Raw genomic sequence first — 19581 nt, 5'->3', positions numbered from 1 at the left:
GGGATGGTGGTGGTGGGGAAGGGGGGGGTGGTGGTGGGGAAAGGGGGGGCGGGGTGGTGGTGGTGGGGGGGGGGGGGGGGGGGTTGGGGTTGGGGGAGGGGCGGGTGGTAGGTGTTGCATTGAGGAATAGTACTGGCTTCCAGAAATGTAAGAGTAGGAGATGGCTCAACCAAGATTAGTCAGAATATGGGAGGAATGGTAGCTGAGGTCTTCTGAAATTTGGGAGGAAAGGATAATATCTGGCAGCCTTGAAGGACAGTGTAGTCTGAACAATCTTTGGCTCTGTTAGAACCATCAAGTTCCTTGGCCCTTTCCTCAACCACGTTCAGCCCCTGAGGTGTCTGGAAGTGGAAGTCCTGTCCTGAAGACTTTCCTGATAATTATTTCTGTGTGCTAAAAATATGCCTTTCGTGTTTAGGAGGAAATTGAATCCTTGCAGAAAGAAATCGAAGATCTCCGTGGCAAAAACCTGAGCTTGGAATCGCAGCTGAAAACTGTCTTTGATCCAATGCCGGTGTCACCTTCAAACGAAGCTGATGACCAGAAGCAGAGCCCAACTGAACAGGACAGCAGACCCGACTTCAGCAGCCAACAGGAATGGAGGACCAAATTAAAAGCAGCGACTGAGATCTACGAGAAAACTAAAGCTGATTTGGATAAACTTAAAGAAGTAGGTATTTACGACATGTTCTTCCTGAACCAAGTGCAGGAGAGAAAGGCAGCTTAGAGATTTATGTCGAATGGTGGAATTAAACAGGTGGCATTGAATTGACTGTCTGCCATTCGCAGGGTTTTATATTTAATTCCATTGACTACAAGGAAACTGAATAGTTGGATGTGACACCAGCCAAGGTGACTTTCTACCCAACAACGTCCATTAGAGTTTGTTTAGTAGGAAGGAAAGGGCGTGAATTTATATTGCCCCTTTTACAACTTCAGCACATCCCAAAGTGCTTTATAACCAATGAAATTAATTTTGCATTGTAGTTACTGCTAATTCATACGCATCAAGGCCACAATAATTAGATAGAAAAGACAGGGCATTTAGCCGAAGCAATCCATGTTAGCATTTGTTCTCCATTCATGCCTCTTCCCATCATTTTTCCTTTATACCTCTTTTTCTTCCTCATTTGTTTATCTAGTTCCCCTTGAAGGCGTCTATGCTATTTCCTTTTTTTTAAAATTCCCTTTGGGAGTGTTCCACATTCCCACAATTTAGCAATCCAGAGACCCAGGGTAACAGTCTGGGGATCCAGGTTCGAATCCCACCATGGCAGGTGGTGAAATTTGAATTCAATAAAAAAAGGTCTGGAATTAAAAGTCTGATGATGACCGTGAAACCATTGCTATTTATTGCAAAAACCCATCTGGTTCACTAATGTCCTTTTTAGGGAAGGAAACCTGTCACCCTTACCTGGTCTGGCCTACATGTGAATCCATGTCCATGACAATCTGGTTGGTTCCGAAAATGCCCTCTGGAGTACACTGGAGGGCAAATAGAGATGGGCAATAAATGCTGGTCCACACAGCGACACCATCATTCCGTGAATGAATGGGGAAAAAACAGTTCTCACCGACAGCAATCCAGGAAGGTTAAATTACTCCAATATTTTTACAGATGGCAATATCAATGCTGAGGGCATAAAATGTAGGATTAAAATGAAATATCAACCTTTGTCAGATTTTGCAAATATAAGAATGTTTTTATTCAACAAATATAAATTAGTCTTTTTTCTAAAAATCCAATTACACTTGCGACGATACCATGTTTTGAGGGGGTTTTGCAGCGAGATTAAGTGTAAAAGTGAAAGCTCGAGCCAGTTTGAATTTCCCATTGATTGATTGTAGTGTGTGGGGGTGGGTGGGAATTGCAAACAGCACACCCTCTGGAGAAGTGTAGAATTACTGACATCCACCCCTGGATTTCCACGTTTACATGTGCAGGTTCAGATTCCGGAAGTATCTGTAAATTTTAAGAGGAGCCATGACAGCTTCACCGTTATTACTAGTGGCAAATTCAACCAATTTTCTTATGGAACATGAGGAGGAGGCTATTCAGCCCATCGTGCCCCCTGCTGGCTCCCTGAATGAGCAATCCATTCAGTCTAATTCACTGTATTGGTTATTTCCTTGCCTAGCACCTGCACAGACCCCTTCTTATCTCCTTCTTTTCCTAGCTCTACCTCAGCACCTAGTTTGTATCCCCAGAGAATTTGTGGAAATTAATTTGCTCATTCAACATTTCAATTGATTCAAGTTTGAATGCGCCAGGTGGCACTGTGTCTCATAACATTGTAACTCCCATGAGTGAAGAGGTTGCTTAAATTGTATTTAGATCGCAATTGCCATAGCTCATTATTTCCCCTGATTGTCTTTTGGTTTGCAGAGATTTTCCGCATCCACTCTATATCGATTTCTCTTCATGAATTTAAAATCTTCCCTCTGTCATTTCTTCTTCTAATGTGAATAGTCTTGACCCCTCTTAGTCTTTCCCTTTATAGCAGCATAGTTTTAAGATGTAGAAAATCCTTGGTGCCAAGGTTCAGCTTCCAGGAAAGCCAGGATTAATAGCATTTCTCAATGTCTGATCTGCTGGTGCACAATCCAGCAAGCTTCTGTAATGGAGTAAGCATTAGAGCTTCCTCAGCAAATGTGCAGGCTCTGCTGTCTTTTTTTGTCATCTGGTTCTGTTGACACAAACTGAATACTCCCATCAACTTTAATTGGCAAACTTGGAGTATGTTACTGGATCACGAGTGTTAACCTCTCTCAAACGGTGACTCCTTGAGTTTGTGCATTTAAGGGTGGCACAGTGGTTAGCACTGCTGCCACACAGCGCCAGGGACCCAGGTTCGATTCCTGGCTTGGGTCACTGTCTGCACGTTCTCCCCATGTCTGTGTGGGTTTCCTCCGAGTGTTCCGGTTTCCTCCCACAGGCTGAAAGATGTGCTGGTTAGGTGCATTGGCCATGCTAAATTCTCCCTCAGTGTACCCGAACTGGCACCGCTTTGTGGCGACTATGGGATTTTCACAGTAACTTCCTTGAGGTGCTGATGTCAGCCTACTTGTGACACTTAAACTTCTGTTTTTGAATTTCGAGTTCAATTTGATTTGTTGCAAAATTCAATTAATTCACCCAGCTGTGTGGGTTGGATCATTATTGGTTTCTGACTTCCTCCTATTTTCCTTCCAGATTTGTGTAGGTGTCTGTGTGTGAGACGTTTGTTTTTTTGTTTGAGGTTATTTCTGAAAAATGTCACTGTGCCAAATATTGATGCATTAAAATGCCAATGTTGAAATTGCCTGGGCGCTGAACCTGCCACAATTGTTTTAGTCAAGTTCGCTTTACCACCTGATTCAAAATTCAAAAAAATCTGTCAATGTACAAAGAACAATACAGCACAGGATCAGGCCCTTCGGCCCACCAAGCCTGCTCCGATACGCAGATATTTATCCCTCTGTTCGCCTCCTGTGTCAAGATTCAAGATTCGCCTTGAATGTTGCTAATGTGTCTGTATCCACCACCTCCACTGGCAACATGTTCCGGCCACCCACCACCCTCTATGTGAAAAACTCTCCGTATGTCTCCCTTAAACCCACTACCTCACCTTTAACCTGTTCCCTCTTGTGGCCGACCGCTGCTCCCGCCCCCCCACCTCAGCGAAAAAGCCTCTGACTATCTACCCTATCTATGCCTCTCATAATTTTGTAGATTTCTATCAGGTTGCTTCCAGCGAAAACAATCCGAATTTATCCAACCTCTTTGTTTAAAAAGGGCTGCAAGGAAAAGCCTAGGAACTACAGGCCAGTGAGCCTCACATCTGTGGTGGGAAAATTGTTGGAAGGTATTTTGAGAGACAGGATCAACAGGCATTTCGAGATGCAAGGACTGATTAGGGACAGTCAGCATGGCTTTGTGAGTGGAAAATCATGTCTCGCAAATTTGATTGAGTTTTTTGAAGGGGTAACCAAGAAGGTAGATGAGGGCAGTGCAGTTGATGTTGTCTACATGGACTTTAGCAAGGTCTTTGACAAGGTACCGCATGGTAGGTTGTTGCATAAGGTTAAATCTCACAGGATCCAAGGTGAGGTATCTACATGGATACAAAATTGGCTTCTGTCGGGTGGTTGTAGAGAGTTGTTTTTCAAACCGGAGGCCTGTGACCAGCGGTGTGCCTCAGGGATCAGTGCTGGGTCCACTGTTATTTGTCATTTATATTAATGATTTGGATGAGAATATAGGAGACATGGTTAGTAAGTTTGCAGATGATACTAAGATTGGTGGCATAGTGGACAGTGAAGAAAGTTATCTCCAATTGCAACGGGACCTTGATCAATTGGGCCAGTGGGCTGACGAATGGCAGATGGAGTTTAATTTAGACAAATGCGAGGTGATGCATTTTGGTAGATTGAACCAGGGCAGGACTTACTCAGTTAATGGTAGGGCATTGGGGAGAGTTACAGAACAAAGAGATCTAGGGGTACATGTTCATAGCTCCTTGAAAGTGGAATCACAGGGGGACAGAGTGGTGAAGGAGGCATTCGGCATGCTTGGTTTCATCGGTCAGAACGTTGAATACAGGAGTTGGGACGTCTTGTTGAAGTTGTACAAGAAATTGGTAAGGCCACACTTAGAATATTGTGTGCAATTCTGGTCACCCTATTATGGAAAGGATATTATTAAACTAGAAAGAGTGCAGAAAAGATTTACTAGGATGCTACCGAGACTTGATGGATTGAGTTATAAGGAGAGGCTGGATAGACAGGGACTTTTTTCTCTGGAGCGTAGGAGGCTGAGGGATGATCTTATACAGGTCTATAAAATAATGAGGGGCACAGATCAGCTAGATAGTCAATATCTGTTCCCAAAGGTAGGGGGTCTAAAACTAGAGGGCATAGGTTTAAGGTGAGAGGGGAGAGATACAAAAGTATCCAGGGGGCAATATTTTTGCACAGAGGGTAGTGAGTGTCTGGAACAAGCTGCCAGAGGTAGTAGGAGAGGCGGGTGCAATTTTGTCTTTTTAAAAAGCATTTAGATAGTTACATGGGTAAGATGGGTATAGAGGGATACGGGCCAAATGCGGGCAATTGGGATTAATTTAGGTTTTTTTTTAAAGAAAGGGCGGCATGGATAAGTTGGGCCGAAGGGCCTGTTTCCATGCAGTAAACCTCTATGACTCCCCACATGCCTAAAACCCTCCAGACCAGGCAACATCCTGGTAAACCTTCTTTGCAAAGCATCCACGTCCTTCTGGTAGTGTGGCGACCCGAACTGCATGCAATATTCTAAATGCGGCTGAACTAAAGTTTTATACATCGGTAATATAGCTTGCCAACTATTATACTCGATGCCCTGGCCGATGAAGGCAAGCATACTGTATGCCTTCTAGACCACCTTATCCACCTGTGTTGCCACTTCCAGGGATCTGTGGACCTGTAGGCCCAGATCCCCCAATGGGTTCTACCATTTACTGTAAAATTTCCCCCTGATTTGTTCTTCCAAAATGCTTCACCTCGCATTTGTCTATTATTAGCTACTTTAGTCATAGTTCCTTTCTAACTACAGATGGGGCGGCACATGGCGCAGTGGTTGGCACTGTTGCCTCACAGCGCCAGGGACCCAGGTTCAATTCCAACCTCGGGTCACTGTCTGTGTGGAGTTTGCACTTTCTCCCCGTATCTGCGTGGGTTTCCTCCGGGTGCTCCGGTTTCCTCTCTGTCCAAAGATGGGCGGGTTAGGTTAATTAGCCATGCTATCTTGACCCGAGTGTCAGGGCGATTAGTAGGGTAAATGCAGGTTAAGGGTATAGGGCCTGGGTGGGATTGTGGTCAGCACAGATTCGAGGGATGAATGGCCTCCTTCTATACTGTAGGGATTCTATGGTCATGGTGAGAATCCATGAAGAATGTTGGCAGTGCTGACAGTCTAAAGGAGACCATGTCATAGTAATGCTTTGTAGCTGATAGTTGTTGTCCCCGAAAGGGATTGCTGGGAATTTTGAAGAACCCTTAGAATCAGAATGAGAATGCAGCACGATGGCACAGTGGATAGCACTGCTATGAGTGCCAGGGACCCTGGTTCCATTCCAGGCTTGGGTGACACTCTGTGTGGAGTTTCTCCCTATGTTTGTGTGGGGTTCCTCCGGGTGCTCCGGTTTCCTCCCACACTCCAAAGATGTGTAGCTTAGGTTGATTGGCCGTGCTAGATTGGCCTTTAGTCTCCCAAGATGCATAGGTTAGGGGATTAGAGGGGTAAATACGTGGGGTCATGGGGATAGGGCTGGGGGGTGGGCCTTGATAGGCTGCCCTGTCGGAGCGTTGGTGTGGAATTGATTGACTGAATTCCGCACTGTAAGGATTCTATTTGCTTTTGAGAAATCCTTTCTGTATCATCTGCTGTCTTTATGCAGGAAGGTGTTTGTCTGTCATGTAATTCGTATTTACACTTCAGGGATTGTCTTTGGGTAAAAAGTTCAGTCTAATATGACATGAAATCTAAATTAATGCTTCCCCCCCCCCCGTTCTTGATAGCTGCCGAGGAACGATTCTGTTGATGCATGCGCATTGTCATTGCATACTACTCACAAGTCAAGTCATTGTGCGAGAAACATGATTTTACCATTAGAGCAGTCCCTTAATGTCGAAGCTACTGGCTCTCAGCCATCAATGGGGCATTAAAAATATATTCTGCATCTTGCTGTAAAATATTCATTTGTAAAATCTAATTAGCTCAAATTAAAATGGTGATTTTTTTTTTTCTTGAGTCTCTCCCCCTCTCAAAAGTGCATTGTGTCCCTCTGTTACTGCCAAGATGAGTGTTGAAAATATTTAGAAAGATGTGCGTGATGTTGGCATCAAAGTGGTAATTTTTTTTTGATGTTGAGCTGTTCATTACAAACTCTTCCTTGTTCGCCCCCCCCTCCCCCCCCGAGCCGCCATAACAACCTTTTGAAGCCTTCGAACGTTTTTGTTTCTCCTTCCTCAGGCAAACCGAAAGCTTCGTGTTCAAAATGGCGACCTTGTGAGAGAAAATCTGCATCTGAAGGCTGAGGTTGATAGCCGGTCTCCACAAAAGTATGTACGGGTTAACATGTGCAAAGAGAAAGACAAGTTTACAATTCCTTTCATCTACTTTCTGTGATCCCGCGGAAACTATTAACAAAATGGACTACTACCTCATTGGCACGGCGGCACAGCGGATAGCACCGCTGCCTCACAGTGCCAGGGACCCGGGTTCAATTCTGGGTGACTATCTGGGTTTTCTCCGGGTGCTCCGGTTTCCTCCCACAATCTGAAGATGTGAGGGTTAGGTTGATTAGCCATGCTAAATTGCCCCTTAGTGTTGGGGGGGTTAGCAAGATAAATACGTGCGGGTACAGGGATAGGACTTAGTTGGGTTGTTGTCAGTGCAGGTTCGACAATCCCTGTAGTGATTCTATGACTTCAAACAAGGAAAGTTAGAAATGAGGGGCTTTAAATTGCTATCTCCCTATATGGCACAGTGGTTAGCACTGCTGCCTCACAGCACCAGCCTTGGGTGACTCTGTGGAGTTTGCACGTTCTCCTCGTGTCTGTGTGGGTTTCCTCCCACAGTCCAAAGATGTGTGGGTTAGGTTGATTGGCCATATGCTAAATTGACCCTAGTGTCAGGGGGATTATCAGACTACGGGAATAGGGCCTGGGTGGGATTGTGGTCGGTACAAACTCGATGGGCCAAATGGTCGTCTCCTATAGTGTAGGGATTCTATATGCAAACAAATGACTTTGAATTCTCTTGAGGTTTGGTGGTCATCATAACTGGGAGTTACTGTTCACTGGTGCGAGGCTCACCTAAACCCATCAGAATTCCTACAATATTGGATCTTTGCATAACACCTGCACATTGTCAGTGCAACTGGGACTACTCTAGATGGGGTGTTGGGAAATTGTAGTGTCGGACACCCACTGATGCCAAGTGCCCTTGGGTCCCACCAGAGAAGCTTTTGTATGTGAAAGAACTGACTGTCTTTCAAGAAAACTGCTTTCCTTCCTGCAGACGGATTGTAGAATGATCAGCTGCCGGTGCAAATTCGGCAGTCCCCACTTCTGTAATCTGTCACATGCCCGCTTCATGCTGCACGGTCAGGAAGGAGTTGGTGAGAATTCCAGGTGGCGCCATTACACCAGTCATAGAATCCCTACAGTACAGAAGGAGGCCTTTCGCCCTTTGAGTTTGCACCAACAATGATTCCACCCAGGCCCTATCCCATAACCCCATGTATTTAACCTCCTAATCCCATGACACTAAAGGGCAATTTAGCATGGCCAATGCATCTAACCAGCACATCTTTGGACTCACATCCGTTCCCCATGATGTCACCATGGAGGAGGTTGGATGGATGAACCGCCCAACTCCACTCCTGCAGGAAACACTAGTACACCCAATAAACACTTGGCGTACCCTAAGCAGTTTCTACTGTACTGTCATATTGGCTCTAATTTAAAACGCCAAGCGGCCAGCATGTCCAACCAAAGCACTTTGGTTTGATAACTTTCGGTATTTTTTCAACAAGGAATTTGTTTTTAAACTGACTTGCTGAGATTGATGTGAGCATGGCAAAGGTGTGTGGCTTCACAATGATGGAATTACTTTGTGCAGAAGCAGATGTGACAGGTTTAATTAAGAGTGATCTCTCAAATGTTCAAATTCTCAATATAATACAACCAATAATCTCACAAATGTTTATGCATCAGCTCAGGTGGAGGACCACCTTCTGGCTCCTGATCACAAAAAACTTGTAACTAAGATTGCAGTTAAAAAGGCCACAGTTCCATAAAGTTCAGGTTCTGTACGGGCTGCATTTAACCTGCTCAGCATTGTTACTTAATGTCTTTAATCTCACCTGGAGTGCACATCTAGAAACTGGAGTTTCTCATAAATGTTCTAGCCATTCAATGGATAGTTAGATATCTTGGTGACATTGCAACTAAATTCCCAGTATGATCTCTGGGAGAGAGCAAGTATCTGTACCATAAATTTTACTCCATTCAAGCTGTCTTAAGATCTACGCTGCTGGCTGGTCTTTTTACCGAAACGTACTTGTACAATTATTTTCAGGAAATTTTAGGCTGGTTAAATTGAATGATCCCATACCAGTGATTCTTTCACCTTCTCAATGAGATTATTAGTATCCGATTAAAACCAGTTCCTTTTTGTTGGTGACTTACAACCCAGAAAAACAACCTAATTTCTCGGGCCAATAACAGTCCCGAGTTAGCATTCACGCAAACTTTTGCAGCAAATGGAGGGAGAGGTTTTTTTATCTGTGAATCTATTCTGAATTTGAGATAAAATGATAATGTGCTACCTGATTACCCTTGTTTTGTGGTTCAAATGTTGAGTATTTGCTATTTTGCTCTCTGACCATAAACATCGCCCAAAATCATTGTGATTGATTTGATTTATTATTGTCACATGTATTAGTACACAGTGAAAAGTGTTGTTTCTTGCGCGCTATACAGACAAAACATACCGTTCATAGAGAAGGAAATGAGAGGGTGCAGAATGTTGTGTTCCAGTCATAGCTAGGGTGTAGAGAAAGAGCAACTTAATGCAAGGTAGGTCCATTCAAAAGTCTGATGGCAGCAGGGAAGAAGCTGTTCTTGAGTCGGTTGGTACGTGACCTCAGACTTTTCTATCTTTTTCCCGATGAAAGAAGGTAGAAGAGAGAATGTCCAGGATGCGTAGGGTCCTTGATTATCTTGGCTGCTTTTCCAATGCAGTGGGAAGTGTAGACAGAGTCAATGGATGGGAGGCTGGTTTGCGTGATAGACTGGGCTTCATTCACAACCCTTTGTAGTTTCTTGCTGTCTTGGGCAGGAATTGTCTCTGGTTTTGTTGCCAGTTATTATCCATAGCGCTTTACACTTACAAAACTCATCCATCCTAGGCTGGATTTCAGCCCATTATTCTTATTTGGAATTCTGAAGTCTGCTTGAGAGAGCCATTCACAATCTTTTTAATTTTATTAATGTCACAAGTAGGCTTACATTTAACACTGCAATGGAGTTACTGTGAAAATCTCCTAGTCGCCGCACTTCAGTGCCTGTTTGGGTACATTGAGGGAGAATTAGAATGGTCAATGCTCCTAAGCAGCACATCTTTTTGGACTGTGGGCAGAAACCGGAACACCCAGAGGCATTCTTGGGGAGATTGGGCAAAGTCCGCAAACCAGGAAACGAATCAGAGTCCTTGGCACTATGAGGCAGCAGTGCTAGCCACTCTGCCACCGAGCATCAGCAAAGCAAAATTTTAAACTGTTTTAATGCATACACCGAAATTCTCGGATATCTGGAAGCAGTGCCATGTTCTTCCGGCTGTTGCATGATATGCCAGTCCAGTGAATTTTGCTGAACCAATATTTGAGGCATAGAAAGCAATTCGAAGGTCTGGAAACACCTGGTGGCCATTGCTATATTTTCTCCATTCCTGCGTTAGAGGATTATAGCTAAATTCTGGAAAAACCAATGCGCTGACTGCACACACAAAAATAGTCATCACTTGGAAGAATTGGCAGTGCAGTGTGTCCTTTCTTACCCTATATCGTGTAAAGGGCCTGCCCATTGTACCAGGTGTTTTTTGTCCTGCCTTATGGTTCATTGCTCTTCACATCAAATTCCCCCATCAAAGGCTTGGAATAATGTCTACGTCCTCTTGAAGGCATGGTTTGGATTCAACAGATTTTCTGTTCACTTATCTGGCCTGCTTACCTGTCTTTGTTTCCCAGTTGTCTACAGTGGTTGTCACTGGCTAATGAATGTCATGCTAGGTTGTCTTCATCAGGAGAAGCTTACAAAGGAGAAACTCTGCTCTCAACCTGAATGGTGACCCCTTAGATGGCTGTATAGAAAATAAGAGAAGCTGCCAAAAAATGATAATTAGCACGCAAGTGGCATGGAGTGCTCCAATTGCTCATTGAGCATATCCCAACTGAGCCAAGGCTTTAAATATCCTTGTTGAATATTATCCCGTGCAGTGCTGTGTCTGCAGCAAATCAAATCATCCTTGTGGTTTAGTTTGCATGTCTGTGTCAGCATTTACCAACAGTTCAAAATATTTGCTGGATGCTGTAAGTATAGAAGGTTGAGGGTAACCTCTTGATAGTGCTTAAAATGTGCAGCATGGTGGCACACTGCTGCCTCACAGCGCCAGGGATCCGGGTTCAATTCTAGCCATGGGTGATTGTCTGTGTGGAGTTTGGACATTCTCCCCATGTCTGCGTGGGTTTCCTCCGGGTGCTCCAGTCTCCTCCCACACTCCAAAGATGTGCGGGGCAGGTTGATTGGCCATGCTAAATTGACCCAGGTGTCATGGGGATTAGCGGGGTAAATGTGCGGGGTTATGGGAATAGGGTGGGATTGTGGTCGGTGCTGACTCGATGGGCCAAATGGCCTCCTTCTGCACTGTCAGGATTCTATGATTCTAACATTCTGAACTGCACACAGATATAGTTACTGTGCATGCTATGTTTACTTGTGTAAATTTTTTGAGACTCCACTTAAGAAACAAATGCAGTGAATCTGGCATCCTTCCTGAATGTATATATATATGCCAGGGAATTATAGAGTACATGGCCAACATTATTTCTTGAGCAAGGAAATGGCAGCAAAAACGAGAGCCATGTACCTGTTCACATTGGGGCAGAATGCCGCAATATAATCTATTATAATATAATCTTATAATAATCTTATCATACAATATAATCTGTAATGCTCCAGAACCACCCCTGCACCTATCCACGGGTTGTTGAGAACCAGATTCCCTCAAGGGACACTAGGAAGGCAGTGAGGAATTACCATGGGAAAATTCAGATAAATGTTGCCTCAAAACCTCAGCCCCTCACAATGTAGTTTTTCTGGAGGCCCATGTCCAAGGGTGGGTTCTTTTCAGCTGCCTTCACAAAGACTAAGTAGTATGTTTTACATAACTTTGTGTCAGTGTTCCTATGGATGGTAATCGCCAAGGTCTAAGCTGATGTACTAAGCTGTGTATTGATCCGCAGACTAACATAGCTATATTCAGAATCACTTCTTGGCAACTGCAGTTCACAAGAGGTGAAAATACAAACATCAAGGCAATCTAAATAATTGGCCTGGCTATTGAAGGATGAAAGCTTTTAGACCAGGGTTCAGAGTGCCTAGTCTATATAGGATGCTTTACCAAGTGAGTTTATAACATAAAATGGAAAATATTTATGCACTGGTGTTCGTGGTTAGATCTACACTCCACATTATCCCACATTATTTTATTTTAAAGCCATTTTGGGTTTATGTTGCAGCTATTGCAATCTTTTATGACTGGTTTATGCTTTGACCATTAAGAGAGCACTCATTAATATCTCATTATGCAATCTCAGTTATGACCAGTTGGGTCACAATTGCTTTCAATTGGAATCTTGTGTTTTTCGCAAGTTAATATGTCCACTGTTCGAGCAGCTTTGATTGTATGAACTTGCTTGAAAAATACCACTCGTCATGTTGTTTAGTGGCTAAAAGTGAATGAGTTATAAACATTTAATGCAGATAATCTGTGTTTTACTTGACTTTCCAGCGAGCTGGTTTTTCTGGAGTTTTCACTTCCCGTCACTACCTAGTTTCATTTGGCACGATAAAGTGCAGCATTGCCCACCACCAGACATAGCAGAACTGAAGCAATGGGCTGGATTTTATCGCAGTCTTTGGCTACCCTGGCGATGGAAGTCCCAAGCCTGCACATAGTTACAGAGGATTACAGCATGGAAACAGGCTCTTTGGCCCAACTTGTCCATGCCGCCCCTTTTTTTTTAACCATGAAGCTAGTCCCAATTGCCTGCGTTTGTCCCATATCCCTCTACACCCATCTTACCCGTGAAACTATCTAAATGCTTTTTAAAAGACAAAATTGTACCCGCCTCTACTACTACCTCTGGCAGCTTGTTCCAGACACTCAGCACCCTCGGAGTGAAAGAATTGTCCCTCTGAACACTTTTGTATCTCTCCCCTCTCACCTTAAACCTATGCCCTCTATTATCAGACTCTCGCATCTTTGGGAAAAGATCTTGACTATCTAGCTGATCTATGTCCCTCATTATTTTATAGACCACTGTTAGATCACCCCTCAGCCTCCTACGCTCCAGAGGAAAAAGTCTCAGTCTATCCAGTCTCTCCTTATAATTCAAACCATCAAGTCCCTAGCATCCTAGTAAAGGTAGCATCCTGGTAAATCTTTTCTGCACTCTTTATAGTTTAATAATATCCTTTCTATAATAGGGTGACCAGAACTGTACACAACTTGCCGGAAGCTTCCTCCCTGCGGTGCAGTCTTCTGAGGTGGCCTTCATGATCAGAGGGCCAGCTGCTCTGAAGCCTTGGCAGCCCTGACTCCAAAGACCACCGGGTAACCGCCTCCATCGAGATGGCCGCCTCTGTGCACAGTAGGGAGTGCCTGGGGCAAAATGCCTGCGTGGCTGCAAAATTGCCCTTAATCGGAGCCTGGGCAATCTCCGTTTATTGCCAGCCGTTCTGTTGCGGGGCAGCCGATTCACTTCGCCACCCACTCTGGGAAACTACCTGGTGGTGGGAATTTGTTGGGGGGCTATTCTGATGTGGCACCTCCCCTATTTTCCCACCCTTCACCCCTGTGTCCACAAGGCCAGGAAAACCCAGCCCAATGTTTCCAATGTGTCAATGCCTGTGGAGACCCACATCACACGAAGCGATTGAGACAATCTTATCCATTTATTACATACATTGCAAGGGCCTAAGGAAAATTGGTGATTTAGGAGCAGATAGCCAAATGGGATAATTCAGTGTTACCTACACTGCAAACATTCAGTACCTGTTCTACTGCTGCCTCTTTGCATCACTCCAATTTTTAATAAGTATTGTAATCTGCTAAATGAAACAATCCTCATAAGTATAATAGCCATCACACTCTAAATTTAAAGTTTATTTATTAGTGTCACAAGTAGGCTTACATTAACACTGCAATGAAGTTACTGTGAAAATCCCCGAGTTGCCACACTCCGGCGCCTGTTTGGGTACACTGAGGGAAAATTTAGCACCTAACCAGCACGTCTTTCGGACTGTGGGATGAAATCGGAGCTCCCGGAGGAAACACATAGGGAGAACGTGCAGACTCCGCACAGACAGTGACCCAAGCCGGGAATCGAACCCGGGTCCTTGGTGCTGTGAGGCAGCAGTGCTAACCACTGTGCCGCAGCTGCAGAACTTGCTGGCGCCTTTAACTGATTACTCCAGAGAACTAGTATAACGGTTTGTACCTCACGACCACAGCCCTGATATGTTGATGCTTTGCCATGTTGCCTTAGTTTTTGAACAATGCCAAAAGAAAATCAAAGATGATTACCCACTTTGTAGAGTTGTCTTCATTCTGTATATCCTGCACAGTCCCAGCCATCCATCCCTGCAGGATTTGTTTTTGGTGCTTTAGTATTCAGTTTGGCTTCGATCAAAATGAATTGGCTGAATGACGCTTTGTATAAATGCAGAAATTAGAAGTCAGAGTTGCGTAGCTGAATCATCAGCAAGGCATTTCTATCTATATATTGAGGTTTTCCTGGAGCCTATCAAGCCATGCTAGACTCCTGTGGTACAAGAAAGATGCCAAACCTTTTACGAAATGTTTTGGGGGTAAGGAGTGATTTGCTTTTAGTGGGAAATTCTGACGTACATCCTAAAATAATCGTCCAAATTTAATAACCGTTTTCGTTTTTAAAAATGGCTTCCCGGCAACTCCTCCATTATGAACCGGGTTGATTGGAAAGAAGTACTAATGTACTGAATAAGGAACTCGTTTTGTGGGTGGTGTTCCCATCCCGTCACTTTGGAAAGTAAGCTTTTATCAGTTTACTGTGAAACGATCTGTCAATCATTTGCAATGCTCTTAGTAAGGGTTTTTGAGCCCTGCTTAAAGAGTGGACTAATAAGCCTGACTTATGAACCACCTTTTAATGCAGCGATTGTTTGTTAATGGAACGTGCTTAGGTTAATGGTCATTAATTGCAAAGAGAACACTGCAACTGAAATGTGACTACGTAAGTGGAAAATGGAGATGCGGATTTAACCTCAGGGAGAAAAAGTGATGACCTGTCCAGTGGTTGTAAGACCTTTAATGCTTTACATATAGATCAATCTCCATTATCAATTCTCTAATTAGAAAAGAGTGCTTCAAAACCGTCTTATTACTTGAATTTTCATCCACAAAATACCTCTTCTACCCAATATTAAAGCAAAAAAAGTGTCCCTGATGAACTTTCTTAACGCTTAGGACATAGGAGCTCTATGAGCCAGAAGCATAATCGTGTTAGATTCAAACGCAGGTGCCAGAGTTTACTAATTGTCTGGAATTTTATTTATTTTTAAATCATATATCAGTGCCTTCTTCATTTAAATGGTCTGAGCTCATAGAGTTGACCAAAGGTCCTATTTTCGTACATCTGTAAGAAGTCTCACAACACCAGGTTAAAGTCCAACAGGTTTATTCGGAATCACGAGGCTTTCGGAGCGCTGCTCCTTCATCAGGTGAGTGATGATGAAGGAGCAGCGCTCCGAAAGCTCGTGATTCCAAATAAACCTGTTGGACTTTAACCTGGTGTTGTGAGATTTCTTACTGTGCCCACCCCAGTCCAACGCTGGCATCGCCACATCATTCAAATATCTGGTAATTACTAAAATGTGTGGATTCCCTATTCTGATGTATCTTATGGAACAATAGCAGTAATGACTTTGATTTTTAAAATGGACTAGACAATAGTACCCAATCAGATGCTTTGCTTTTACACTGGAGGTCCTGGTCAGGGAGATCAGCTCAGAACTAGATGCTCACTAAATCGTTCTTGTTGTCAGTTCATGGTTTTTTTTTCTGTATGATTTCAGGTTTGGAAGGTTCACAGTGGCTGCTCTGCAGTCGAAAGTGGAGCAGTATGAGCGTGAGATGAATCGTCTGAAAAGGGCATTGGAACGGAGTGACAAGTACATCGAAGATATGGAGTTCCAGATTCAGCAACTGAAGGGAAAGAGGGAGGAAAAAGAGAACAATGGTGGGAAATTCAGCCCAGAGTTGACATCTGCCTCTCTGCCAGTTGGAGAAAATGGAAGCAGCGGGCAACCGTGGAAACATTGTGACAATGCCAAGGAGAACAGGATCTTAGCCATGAGGAGAAGCCTCAGTAACATCGAGCAACCATTAGTCAACCAGTTAGATGATGCAGTATCAACCACTTTTAGCTTCTCCCATCAGCAAACTATATGTGGAACAGTGTCCGATCCGGTGCCAGTGAGCAGAGTTCCTGCTGACAATGGACTTCTAACTACAGCTACTGTTGGGAATGATGCTTTGTGTCTGTTCCAGAAGACTAAGGAGAAGGAAGAAGGACGCACCCCCCCTGCAGATGAAAGCGAGATACAGTTTGAACTTCCTAGTCCTTGCACTCCATCCACATCACTTGGTGCTCTCTACCTCCAGAGTACGGATGATGAAGTAAGTCCCCTGGTGAGGAAGAGAAACGGAACAAAGAAGTTGACCCACTTCAGAAAACTGTGTTTTGACGATGCTGGTTGGAGAAATGTGTGCTTGGAAGAGCAAAATCTATCAGAGCAAAATGTTGATTGCAGTACCCTGCAGAAAGCAGAGTTCACCTCTAGTAACCTGACACTTTGGGAGACTTGTCAACCTATTCTGACTGAAAGTGCCCTTAAAGGTACTCTAAAGAAAAAAGTGCAGACTTCTCGAGTTGAAGATCCCATGGACAAATCAGAGGGCAAAATGCCAAATGTCAATGGTAGCCCAGTTACCGATGCTCCTTGTTTTCCTGGATGCAGCAACATGCGCTCCAGAACATCCAGTGAGACCTCGATGGAAGCAGCCTACCGAGAAAAGATATCCGAGCTGGACTTCATGTTGGATGAGACTGAGAACCTTCGGAATCCTCGGTGCTCCCTGGTATCCGAAGACCTTTCTGACCATGACATGTCTTTGACGTCAGATCTGGCGCAGTGCACCGAACTTTTGAATGAAGCCGAAAAACGATTAGAGCAGAAAATGCGACAGAATCAGCTGGGTGCTCCTGCTTCAGATACCAGGGGTGCGATTGCAAATACTGTCGATCAAAGTATGGTTGCCAAACCTACAGTTGCTTTAAAAATAAAAGGAGAATCATTGTCTGGAGAAGAGAAAACTTCTTTCCAAAGTAGCTTTACTTGGCCTTTCCTTTCAGTATCTTCTGAACTATCCGACCTGCGGCGTACAAAACCATCCTTGTGGCACGGTTGTTTGACACCTGAAAATGAAAAAACGCCGGAAGCAACCAACAGATGCCAGACTATCAAACGAAAGCCGCAGTGTTGTGGTGAAGAGTTATCTAGTCCCTCTAAGTCCTCAAAAAAAGATTTCTAAATTAAAACCCTTTGTCACAGTTCAATTTTTTTTATTTCCTCTGTGGAATTTTGAAACCATCCAATCATCTTTATCGTTTCCCTCCTTGGTTATAGGTGCCGTCATATGGACTATTATTTTGGACAGCACAGTTAAATTTGCAACGGAACAAAACCCAGTGGATGCAGGTTTTCTGCTTCTGTGTTCAACAGCCCCATGATTTGCCCCTCATTAAATGGGCATAGAATCATTGCCCTGGGGAACGTAGAAACAAAATGCCTGATCTAATGTGTCAAACACTCTTTAACTGTTCAGCAGCACCCATTGTTGAGACTTTGGGCGGAATCTTCCCAGACCATGCAAAGGTCCGTTGACCTTGGGTGGGATTTTCCGACCTTTGGACGAGCATGGCCGCAAAATCCCGCCTTATATTTCTGATACTATGTTTGTTCAGCAGTAGCTGTACCATCTTTTCCATTATTAGGGTACAACCAAGCAAGGAGACCAGTGCTTTTTTTTTTGTTTAGTTTAAAACTGGAGTCCAATTTGCTTACTAAAATGGATAATGATACCGGATGGTCATTGCAGTGGAGGCAAGTAAAGGAAGAACAAATACAGCACCTAAAGCTTCGATGGTGTATGTGGAATAGAGTTGAGAAAATATAGACAGAGATCCAATTTATAAGGGCGGGTTATTTGTCATTTTGCAAACTACGGCTGAAATGTAAATAGTGAGCAAATATTCGGGGGGGGGTGGAATTGGGCACAGTAACAAGATTCCTCTGCTCATTCATTTGTATTCAGATCACCAGTGGAGTTGGAAAGCTGCCCCCAGTATCACTTCCAAGTTGGCAACTAAAAGTCGCAATTTTAAATCGGGTAAAGTTTATTATATTTTTAAAAACTCATTCTATGGCTAATCAACTCTTTCAAACGCAGCACCCAGCCGAGTTTGTTCTGGTTCCAGTAGTGTAGAGAGCTTGACGTTGCTTATTTGGCACATTGCATCTTCCCAATGTGCTTCAGAGAATATAATTCTTCCAAAACAGTAATGGTTTGGAACGCTTTGCTACATGGAGAGTGGCCCACTGTTGAAGTAGTGCTGCAGGCGTCCTTTCCCCTTGTGCAGTTTTGAGCTTAATAGTGAATGAACTTTGAATCAACAGATGTTAGCATTTTATTAACTTTTCAAAGGGGCTTTTTGGAAAGGAAGTCTCACGGAACAATGAACCTTACTTTGAGTAATGCAACATTGAGGTTGCTTCACCCATCAGTCAGCTGAGCATGAAGTGACATTGGTGACTGTCAAAGGCATTCATAACCCACCTGCTGATGGTGCGTGCATGAATTGTATACCCTAAGTAAAGGAGGGGGACAGTGTAATTTACAAATAACAAAACTCGGTACTTAATAGGAATTCTGGAATATAAGACTATTGAAATTTATTTTTATAAAGTAGACTCTTCCAACAGAGAAATGAATAAAGGAGTGATCTTTTGCTAAATTCTCCTCTTCCCCAATGAAATCAGAATGAATATGTTGCTGTGCAGTCTGGGTTTTGTTTTTTGGACAATCATTTAAAATGTCACGTGGAAATATTTGAGATTAAAAAAAAACCTAAGGTGTTTAATTGTAATGTCTTTTTGTGCTTGTGAAATTTATAGTCGTTGACTTAATGTTTGTTAGTTTCCTGTACATGTAATTTCCTGTATGTGTCTACATCAGTAGGTGAAGAGCGAGGGAAAAATTCCAATATCAACTGTGATATTGCATTCATCCAATAAAGGTCTTTTCAAAAATGTTGTCACTGTGTTTCAGATCAGGTTTTGAAGACGGCAGGACTGGTTTCTAGGGTAGTTAAGATGGCATACTTGCCTTATCGATTGTAGCACAGATTATAAGAGCAGGGGGGTTATGTTGGAACTGTACGGAATATTGGTGAGGCCGCAGCTGGAGTGCTGTGTGCAGTTTTGATCGCCTCACTACAGGAAGGATGCGAGGGCACCAGAGAGGGTGCAAAGGAGATTCACCTGGATGTTGCTTGGGTTGGAGCATTTCAGCTATGAAGAGAGAGTGGATAGGCTCAGATTGTTTTCTTTAGAGCAGAGAAGGCTGACGGGGTCCTGATTGAGGTGTATATGATTCAGGAATATGGATAGGGTGAACAG

The 19581-nt window shown here is 43.6% G+C and overlaps 1 protein-coding gene across 1 annotated transcript in view; it reads left to right on the top strand.

Annotated features, from left to right (window-relative positions):
- Positions 1 to 19216, top strand: part of obi1 (ORC ubiquitin ligase 1) — a 28642-nt gene extending 9426 nt beyond the window's left edge. The window contains exons 4-6 of the mRNA XM_078222743.1: positions 419 to 670; positions 6986 to 7074; positions 15916 to 19216. Of these exons, the coding sequence (XP_078078869.1) occupies positions 419 to 670; positions 6986 to 7074; positions 15916 to 17434 (1860 nt within the window). The 3' untranslated portion in view covers positions 17435 to 19216. The remainder of the gene's footprint in view (positions 1 to 418; positions 671 to 6985; positions 7075 to 15915) is intronic.
- The last annotated feature ends 365 nt before the right edge of the window (positions 19217 to 19581 follow it).

Source organism: Mustelus asterias, chromosome 10 (genome assembly GCF_964213995.1).
Source record: "Mustelus asterias chromosome 10, sMusAst1.hap1.1, whole genome shotgun sequence".
Taxonomy (NCBI): domain Eukaryota; kingdom Metazoa; phylum Chordata; class Chondrichthyes; order Carcharhiniformes; family Triakidae; genus Mustelus; species Mustelus asterias.
Note: the sequence above shows the minus strand (reverse complement) of the source record. Positions and strands in the feature narration are given on the sequence as shown.